We start from the raw sequence: 9,494 nt of genomic DNA on the forward strand, positions 1-9,494 counted from the left end.
TGGGTGCAGATGGGTATTTACTATTAAGAGAAGACCAGATGGTACGATTGAAAGATACAAAGCCCGACTTGTGGCGAAGGGGTACACCCAGACTTATGGCATAGACTACGACGAGACCTTTTCCCCAATAGCAAAGATCAACACAGTGAGAGTTCTGTTCTCGATTGCCGCAAATAAGGATTGGCCACTTCATCAGTTTGATGTGACCAATGCCTTTCTTCATGGAGAGTTGCCAAAGCCAGTTTATATGGAACCTCCGCCTGGGTTCACGGAAGAATTTCAAGATGGGGACATCTGCCAACTAAAGAAGACATTGTACGGGCTAAAGCAGTCCCCACGTGCATGGTTCGGAAGGTTCACCGAAGTGATGAAGAAATATGGGTACAAACAGAGCATATCCGACCATACTCTGTTCCTAAAGAAGAAAGATGGTAAGATCACGTGCCTCATTATATATGTTGACGACATGATCATTACAGGAGATGATACAGAGGAGATAGCTGAGCTAAAGAAGAACTTGTTTCAAGAATTTGAGATGAAAGACTTGGGTTTTTTGAAGTATTTTCTTGGAATAGAAGTCCTACGGTCGAAGAAGGGGATATTTATAAATCAGAGGAAATATGTGTTGGACTTACTTGCTGAGATTGGGATGCTAGACTGTAAGCCAGCAGACACCCCAATGGTTCAGAATCATGGATTGCAGATGAAGGAAGGAGCTAAACCAACAGATAGAGGAAGATATCAGAGACTAGTTGGGAAATTGATCTACCTTTCCCACACGAGGCCGGACATTGCTTATGCTGTAGGAGTGGTGAGTCAGTTTATGCATGCACCTCAAGAAGAACACTGGGAGGCAGTTTTGAGGATTGTTCGGTACTTGAAGGGGACAACGGAGCACGGGCTCATGTTTGAGAAACACAATCACATGGAGATACATGGATTTACTGATGCCGACTGGGCAGGGAATCCGAACGACAGGAAATCAACCGCGGGATACTTTACCTTTGTTGGAGGTAATCTTGTTACATGGAGAAGCAAGAAACAGAAAGTGGTGGCACTCTCTAGTGCAGAGGCAGAATTTCGAGGAATTAGAAGTGGGTTGACAGAGATATTATGGCTAAGGAAACTCATGAACGAGTTGGGTCTTCGCCCAGTCCAACCGTGTAGACTCTTTTGTGATAACAAAGCGGCGATTAGCATCTCGGAAAATCCGGTACAACATGATCGAACCAAGCATGTGGAAGTTGATAGACACTTCATAAAGGAGAACATCGAAGCAAAGATAGTTGAGATGCCATATGTCAAGTCCGAAGATCAACTGGCGGACATTCTGACCAAGGCGGTGAACTCAAAATCGTTTCAAGAAGTACTAGGCAAGTTAAGTATCGAGAATCCCATTACTTAACTTGAGGGGGAGTGTTAGAAGGAAATCAGGAGCACAATATATGGAATCAAATCATACCCATAGATAGAATGCAAATAAATGTAAATTAGATTTACCATGTATAGAGATAACCTAGTCTACATAAGCTCTAATCCTTGTACATATTTTTATGTGAAATAAGATTGAATGGTTCTACCGATATTTATCAACTACTATGATCATTTTGAAAAGTAACATGTATATATGCATGTTGAAAAACTAGAATTATGACGAGTAAACATTAGAGGTGATGCTCTAATAATCGTTCAATTGTAAGATAAAATGCATAAATTAGTGTCTAAAATATAAAATAAGATATCTGGATGCAATATTGATCACCCATTAATTGCATGCAAAATAGCGTAAATATCTGAAATTTGATATCAATAATGGGAATAATTTATCAAAAACATTAGTGACAAGTAATTTATCAAAAAATATAAAGAATTCTCTAGATTTAGATTGATGTGAATTTAATTAGATCATGTAGTTTAGCCTAATGTGTTTTAAGTGGTTGCCACATCAGCATGTAATTTGCCAAAATTGGAATGTATTTTTCAGATTTTAAAGTGTAGGATGGATTAGAATTTAACTATATTTTGTGATTTACTCCCTGCATCTCCGATTAAGAGTCACATTTTTTCATTTCGGTCCGTCTCCAATTAAGAGTCGCATTTCATTTTTACTATAGGTCCCACATTCCACTAACTCAATTCATTCACATTTTATTATAAAACCAATATAAAAAAATGGGTCACACATTCCACTAACTTTTTCAATCAACTTCTTTTTACATTTCTTAAAACTCATTCTAGGTCAAAGTGTGACTTTTAATTGGGACGAAGAGAGTATTTGATAATTTACCATTTAAAAACACATGGAATAACTTTCAGAATAATGTGATAAATACTAGTACTAGGTTATTAAGTTTACTTGAATAAAAAAAAGGTTGTGCCATTTGGAATAAATAATTAAGAAAATTAAATTAAACTTCCTAATTAAGTGCAATTTGAACCCTTTATTATAAGAAGATAAAACTAAAAGGAACAAACAAAGAAATGAAATAAACTACTAAAAGCAAACAAACTAAAAGGAAACTGGGCGAAGAAAATACAATATCAAAAATCAATTATTCCCTCTGTCCCACTAGAAATGAAACGTTTTCCTTTTTGGATTGTCCCATTAAAAATGAAACGTTTCTTAAAATAGAAATAGCTTTATCTCTACTTTTTCCTCTCTCTTCTTTAACTCACAAAACAACACTACATAAAATACTGTGCCGAAAAGCAAACGTTTCATATTTATTGGGACGGAGGGAGTACTATTTAGGGTTAACAACTTTTCAAGTTAACTAGGAAGCAAATAAACACAAGAAACAAAAAAAGGAAGCTCCCAAGCAATGAATATTTCATCCAACAATTTTCTTCGACACTCACTATTGCATCACGTTCGAACATCAGAAGTGAGCCGGCCTGAAAACACGAGGAGATTTTCCATAATAATGAGATTTCAAATCGTTTGAATGCATTTAAGAGAAATTTCGACTACTAAGAACTAGAAATTTCAATAGAGAAGAGAAGGCCGGATTGCTCACGTTTTGTTGGATGCTTTGCCCCATACAAAGAAGAAGTAATATGCAGCTATGATCAGCACTACTGCGAGAATTTGCTTGTTACTACCTGTGGGTGCAGCCATTTTCATTAGTGAAATCGCATATATACCAAATATAAGTATATAATTATCTCAAGAATCCAAAGAGTCTCTAGCCCTCCAAAGAAATCCAACATTAGACGAAGATCACCAAAGGTTGCTAGGCTTATTGTGATGGTGTGTGGTTACTGCTCAGTGTCCATGTCTCTTTGCACATGTTACCCGAGCAAAAAAATGGCCTAATGTTAATTGCTCCTTGCGTGTTCAACATTTCATAGGCTATAACAAGTCCCCCATGTGATTTGTGGACGCATGTCAATGCAAACATAATCTATGTCCTCAAACTACAATGATGGTCCTTCAGAACGATGCATTGCTAATAAATAAACTCATGATAATGAACATCTATATTCAATTAGATAAGAAACTTTATATGGGAGAGTAAAAATAAATGGTTCTTCCCCTGGAGAATAGCAATTAACCTTTCGATGTTCCATCCGTTTTTGTTTTAGCATTGGCCCTCAAGTGCGGGTATGCTTCAATTGTTCTTCTGAGTCCCTCCTGCAATAGTATCATCACACACCGTTTGATCAAAAGGTAAACATCAACTTTTAAAATTGTGTTTTTAGGTATACGAAATAAGAAGAATGAGGAGCATGTTTAGACCTGGAGAGTTACAATAGGCATATAGCCAAGAAGATCATTTGCTTTTGTACAATCAAAAGTTCTGCTGCGGGATAAGAGCCTGATTCTTGATGGTGTCAACTGTGGAACCTTCATCCCATAAGGGGCTAAGATTTTATAAATTAACTCCACCATATGTCCAATGGGCATCACAACAGCTGCTGGAACCTTAATGTTTGGCCTGCATACTACAAAAGGTCAGAGATAACGATACATTTGTTGTTTAAGTCTAAAAGCAAACTCTACCCTGTTGAAGGGATTGAGACATTACGAACAATTTCTTTAAGCCAATTGATGCAGGTACAAAGGTAGTTACATTCATGCTCTGATAACTAGGAAAGTTTTGGGTTGGTAAAACCATGATACATAAGGCTTCTAAATATTGAAGACGTACCTGTCATAACCTAAACCTTCAAGGATGAAAGACATGAATGCCCAAAATTTAATTCGTTCCATATTAGTAATGAAGTACGCCTGCAAGTGAGATATTCAAGAGAAACTCGGTTAATCATCCACTAGTCCAGGTCAGGCAATTTCAACCTGCAACATTATACAACCATCCTAGTGTTGCAATATTATAAGTTCCTACCTGTCCACCAGCTTTTTCTGCTATACTCTTTTCCGATGCCAAAGCTTGTTCAGCACAAACGTGAGCGTGTGCCACATTCTCAACATAAGTGAAATCATATATGTTTCTTCCATCTCCGATGATGAACTGTCACTCAAAATTAGCAATCAGGGAAAAAAGTAATCAAAATTTACCAAATATACAATTTTTAAAGGCAATTCTGATTTTGCAGCTTCATGGGAAAAATACTAAAATTAAAACAAGCATGAAATCGATGTTACAAACGCTGCTTAGTCAAGGAAAATTACAACAATAAAAGAGGTCAACAAACATAGTCCATGTGAAGCCCCATGTCACGGGAGATCTAGGAAGTTACTTATATCCTTTCTTTTTGAAGGACAAAGCCACATTAGAACTTCACTTGAAACAAAGCAACTTTTTGTTACAAGATAGGTTGAGCAAAGTTAAAGTAACTACCTTAGATTTTCCAGCCCTTGCTGCAGCAATTAAAGATGGAACAAGCAACTTATCACCAGGGCCAAAGATGCTGCTTGGTCGAATGCAGCACGTTAGTAGTCCACTCATCCCATTTGCCTTCAAAACCAGGCGCTCTCCTTCAGCTTTTGTGGCTGAGTACGAATCATTGTGCTTAAAAATTAATGGACAAGAGGTGTTAGATAAAGAAGGTTATGATGAATTAGCTAAAAGGAACACTAAGAATCTAGGTCTCAGGTACGAAAGAAGTACAATCATACTAACAAATCCTATTTCCCAAATCAACAAAATGGATGAGGAAATAGAGAGAAAATCAGGATTTCAAATTTGGTGAAACAGAGATCCAATCCAAATACAATGAAACCAAACCACATCAATACCTTCGAAGGATAAGGTAATGATTCATCTCCATTAATTATTTCGTGAACTCCATCGAAAACTACGCTTGGGGAGCTTGTATATATAAGTCGTTTCACTTTCTGCTCAATACATGCATCAATCACGTTCTGCGTTCCTGTAGATCGCAGTTATACTCTATCAAAGAACATAAACGCAAACACAATCCACTCACACACTCTTATCAGATCTAGTTGCCATAAACCTTAACCTTGTACATTGACAGAATACTGCAGCTGATAGTTATTGATCGATGAATCGGGAGCAGCCATGTGAAACACAACCTCAGCTCCATCGAAAGCTGCCATTCACAGTCACAATCATGAAAAACTGATAAATCAGCTCCAAAATCACCAAAGGAAAACAAAAAAGGAAGTCAAATCATAGCCGTCTCTATCAACCAGTGGAGCTGGAATAACTATCTCACTAACTAACATTTACTACACTTCACAATTTGCAGCATTCAACACATACACACACACATTTCGAAAAATTGAAGCTCGATAACTCAATTACGGCATCGAATCGGAGAGAATCGAACCTGCGAGCACTTGAGATTTGTCGCGGAGATCTGCGGCGACGTAGTGCGCGCGGCCGGAGCTGAGAGCGCTTCCGAGGACGCCGCTCTCCTCGTCGGCGTCGAGCGCGATGGAAGCCCCCAAATCGGAAATGCGCACGGAATAAACGCCGCGATTGAGGAGCATGACCACCAGGTGCCTCGCCGCGAAGCCTCTCCCGCCGGTCACCACGCACCACCTCTCTCCGGCGACCATCGTTGCTTAGCTCCGATTTTAATCTGAGAGTGTTTCAGTGATCGATTACTGAAACAGAAAAATGTGAGTTGGAGATTAGTGTTGGAGATTCTTTTGGTGGCAAATCACAATAATCACATGTGTTTTAGAATTAGAAAACTACTTAAATTTTATATTTTCGATAATTTCTATGATGCTTATTAATTATTTAATTTTACTTATATATTCTATAATAACTATATGAAAGACAGGTTTTAACCTTAATTTTAACAATTTATAAGTTTTGGATATGAATTTGAATATCTTTAAATTTTAATATTGAATACTTCATACTTCCTCCATCTCAAAAAAATAAGTGCATTTTCTATTTTCGTCTGTCTTACAAAAATATGTGCATTTCATTTTTAGAAACATATCCCAATTTACTATCCCATACATCAACTTATTTATAATTTATACCACCATTAAACACTCAATTGCTCACGGAGAGAATAAATAATTGGTGGTTACATGATTTTGTATGCGACTATTTTAGTTATTTTTCTACAAAAATTTATTTAATGACATCTTATAAAATATCACGGACGTGACTAAACAAACTCAACCATAGCCCAAAAAAATAATAATGTAACCACATGTAAATTTATACTTCCTCCGTCCCAATAAATATGCAACATTTGGGTTTCAGCACGAGATTTTATGCAGTGTTATTTTTTGAGTTAATAAAAAGAGAATAAAGTAAGAGAGAAGAAAAATGTTTCATTTTTATTAGTACTATTTGAATGTGGATATCAGTTCCGAAACATCACCTAAATGGGCCACAATAAGCCTAACTATAACTAAACTCATGAAAGTAGTACTATCTGAAATAAAATTATCACCATTACAATTCAAATCAGAAAGGTATAATTTTATAGGGAGTAAAACATAAAACAGATGTTCTTTCAGTTATGAGTTTAAACATATCAGTCTGAGCAGCAGCGCTGGAAAGAGGCGAAGCCAGGCGTGTTCATTTAGATGACCCGGAAGCTTCTACAGCGCACTGAGATACGTATGGCTTTAGCTGAGAACAAGAGGAAAACAGGCACATGAGAAAAAATAAACTACTAGTATATGCTAATTCAAAGTTGGAGCTTGATTGGTTGTCAATCTCATCTATTACCAAACTAAATGATGAGACCAAGCACAAACATGATAGCTATTTTTAGCATATAGTATAAGAATACATTTTTATACCAGAGCTTAAATTCGAAGAAGGCCCAACCTTATGGCTTGCTGACTATTTTTTCTAGTTCTACATAGTTCAGGCAACTAAAAGTTGAAGTGCGATCAATCGATCATTTTCAAGAACCTAATTTCACCAATGCTACATGTAATTTACTATCTTTTCAATTATTTCTATGTTGAATGTATATAGCTGCCTACAGGTAGGTATATGTACCTTGCTAGTTTGGCAACTAAACTAATTACTCGATGAAATCACCTGGATTAATCTACCTGAATATCAGGAAACAATAGTCTTCGTTTGGGTAATTTACGTATGAATGGATAGAGCTATTGCCCCATCAATTGCAGGTAGCTCATAAAATTACAAGTTATCAAATACAGTCACCTCAAATTAGACTAAGCGTACTTAAAAGGATTAGTCGGTTACAAGTGAATATATTAAAGTCCAGCACTTTCAGCAGATATAAAGTAGCATGCATGTGAGTTGCAATCACAAAATTTTTATATTTTAGATAAACCTTAAATCGATTTCTTTACCTTGAATCCCGTCAAATCTGGCACCACATAGTTTGGCAACTTTTCAGGAACCACAACATAACCACCTGCATGCAAATACCAAACCAGATTTTTTGCTCAGATAGGCTCTTGAAGCTTTAACTTGCTTGACAAGAAACAGAGCCCAGAGAATCCAACATTTATTGTACTTTTGAATGTAATCCGGTTAAGAATACAAGTTCACTACATGTCGAATAACTGTTGCTCTAAAGATGCAATACCCGTTTATTAATTCCCATAGTTACTAAACTATCCATACATTACAAACACGTCCTGAGACCCGAATACTGGTTGTATTTTTATATCTCCAGAACCCTCTCAGTTCATGACCAATCAAACAGTCTGAACTCTTCATTATGTCTAAAATGAAAATAACCAGCATAGCTAGTCCCACCAGTTACTTTAGCTTAACACGATATCTGGTCATTCAGCATAAGCCTAGGATGTGCTATGCATCTGGCTACACGTCGAATCAGCTAAAAAATATACAGAGGCCACTTTTATGTTTGGAGAATATATACAGTGAGCCTGAGTTCAGCTTTGCATCTCCTTCAGCAAACACACATGACCAAGAAGCTATAACAGCTTACCAATACCATCCAAATCAAACACAATCACAACACCAAAAACAAGGCATTTGATATCACCATCCATTTGCAGTTTCACACAATTACACACACATGAACAATAAGCCATAACAGCTTACCATTCCCATCCAAATCAAACACAATCAAAACACCAAAAACAAGGCATTGATATCACCATTCATTCCCAATTTCACACAATCACACACATTTTCACATCAGCAAATGCAGCCACTGTCCCAGTGTATTCTCCAAGCCCTAGAAATTAGGCATAATCTACCAAACACTGTTACCAGTGTGATTCTCTACATACATTCAAACTACAAACGCGGAATTCAGCCCTAGAAAATATGAAATCCTCAAAGAAGCTGACCTTTTCGAGTGTGGAAACCGGTAGGCTTGCAATTTTTGCCCTTGTAATAGCCCTTGGGGCTCCTCTTCGACGTCAAAATATCGAGCGACGATGCTCGCTTCTTCCGGAACGCCCTCCCAATCCCCAATATTAACCCTAGCGCCATTTTTCAATTTTCAGCTTCCTAGCGTCGAATTTCTGCATCAGTAAACAAAATTTGGAAGAATTAACTACAGATTACGGAGCATTAACTAAGAATTGTAGTGAAAATCTGAGACAAATTTTACTCTGAGCTCAAAGACGACGTCGACGACGACGCCACACCACTACTGTGAGCTGAGAAATAAATGTGTGTGTATTGGGCCTCATGGGCTTTTATCGCTTCACCTATGCTTATTGGGCCTTAATTGATTTTCATACTCCATTTAATTAGCAGACGAAGGAAGCAAACACGCTTACAATACTCTATACGCCACAAAATTTTAGGAGGTTTTATTTTATGGGTTAAATGAAAAGAGAAAATACAATTTCTATATTCATGTTAGAGAAAAAAAATTTTGTAAAAAGAAATGTGATATTTATGGAACAAGCTAAAAAGGAAATTGTGACATTTTTATGGAACGGTGGGAATATTGAACAACAGGTGAAAAAGGCAACAAAAAACACCCAAGAAGGTGAAAATAAAGAACAGCTCAATTTATGGCTGCGGTGGCGACATGAAGAAAATCCATCTGAATTAGCTCTTAAGAACTTTTTGCCACTGAAAACGACAGAAAAATCCAATCCATGGACCAAACCGATCACATCA

The 9,494-nt window shown here is 37.0% G+C and overlaps 2 protein-coding genes across 2 annotated transcripts; both read right to left on the reverse strand.

Moving 5' to 3' along the window:
• Window positions 1-2,690: 2,690 nt before the first annotated feature.
• LOC125186913 (3beta-hydroxysteroid-dehydrogenase/decarboxylase) lies at window positions 2,691-6,105 on the reverse strand. The gene is made up of 10 exons (XM_048083402.2): window positions 5,758-6,105; window positions 5,428-5,517; window positions 5,201-5,334; window positions 4,803-4,973; window positions 4,347-4,472; window positions 4,152-4,231; window positions 3,740-3,938; window positions 3,556-3,634; window positions 3,018-3,102; window positions 2,691-2,895 (listed from the first exon to the last, which is right to left on the reverse strand). Exons 1-10 carry the CDS (start codon window positions 5,987-5,989, stop codon window positions 2,880-2,882), a joined length of 1,212 nt encoding a protein of 403 aa, XP_047939359.1. The 5' UTR covers window positions 5,990-6,105; the 3' UTR covers window positions 2,691-2,879.
• Window positions 6,106-6,707: 602 nt separating this feature from the next.
• On the reverse strand, window positions 6,708-9,056 carry LOC125187618 (uncharacterized). Its single transcript, XM_048084241.2, has 4 exons — window positions 8,974-9,056; window positions 8,708-8,884; window positions 7,733-7,797; window positions 6,708-7,031 (listed from the first exon to the last, which is right to left on the reverse strand). Exons 2-4 carry the CDS (start codon window positions 8,850-8,852, stop codon window positions 6,978-6,980), a joined length of 264 nt encoding a protein of 87 aa, XP_047940198.1. The 5' UTR covers window positions 8,853-8,884; window positions 8,974-9,056; the 3' UTR covers window positions 6,708-6,977.
• Between the last annotated feature and the right edge of the window lie 438 nt (window positions 9,057-9,494).

Source organism: Salvia hispanica, chromosome 5 (genome assembly GCF_029641045.1).
Source record: "Salvia hispanica isolate PSC_SH4W2 chromosome 5, Shi_PSC_v1, whole genome shotgun sequence".
In the NCBI taxonomy this organism is placed as follows: domain Eukaryota; kingdom Viridiplantae; phylum Streptophyta; class Magnoliopsida; order Lamiales; family Lamiaceae; genus Salvia; species Salvia hispanica.

Coding starts and splice junctions, on each gene's coding strand:
- LOC125186913 (XM_048083402.2), bottom strand. CDS start 5,989: ATGGTCGCCGGAGAGAGGTGGTGCGTGGTGACCGGCGGGAGAGGCTTC. Junction 5,518..5,757: donor CAAATCTCAAGTGCTCGCAG/GTTCGATTCTCT, acceptor TGTGAATGGCAG/CTTTCGATGGAGCTGAGGTT. Junction 4,232..4,346: donor CAGAAAAAGCTGGTGGACAG/GTAGGAACTTAT, acceptor TCTCACTTGCAG/GCGTACTTCATTACTAATAT.
- LOC125187618 (XM_048084241.2), bottom strand. CDS start 8,852: ATGGCGCTAGGGTTAATATTGGGGATTGGGAGGGCGTTCCGGAAGAAG. Junction 7,798..8,707: donor CGGTTTCCACACTCGAAAAG/GTCAGCTTCTTT, acceptor ATTTGCATGCAG/GTGGTTATGTTGTGGTTCCT. Junction 7,032..7,732: donor CAGATTTGACGGGATTCAAG/GTAAAGAAATCG, acceptor TCTTGTTCTCAG/CTAAAGCCATACGTATCTCA.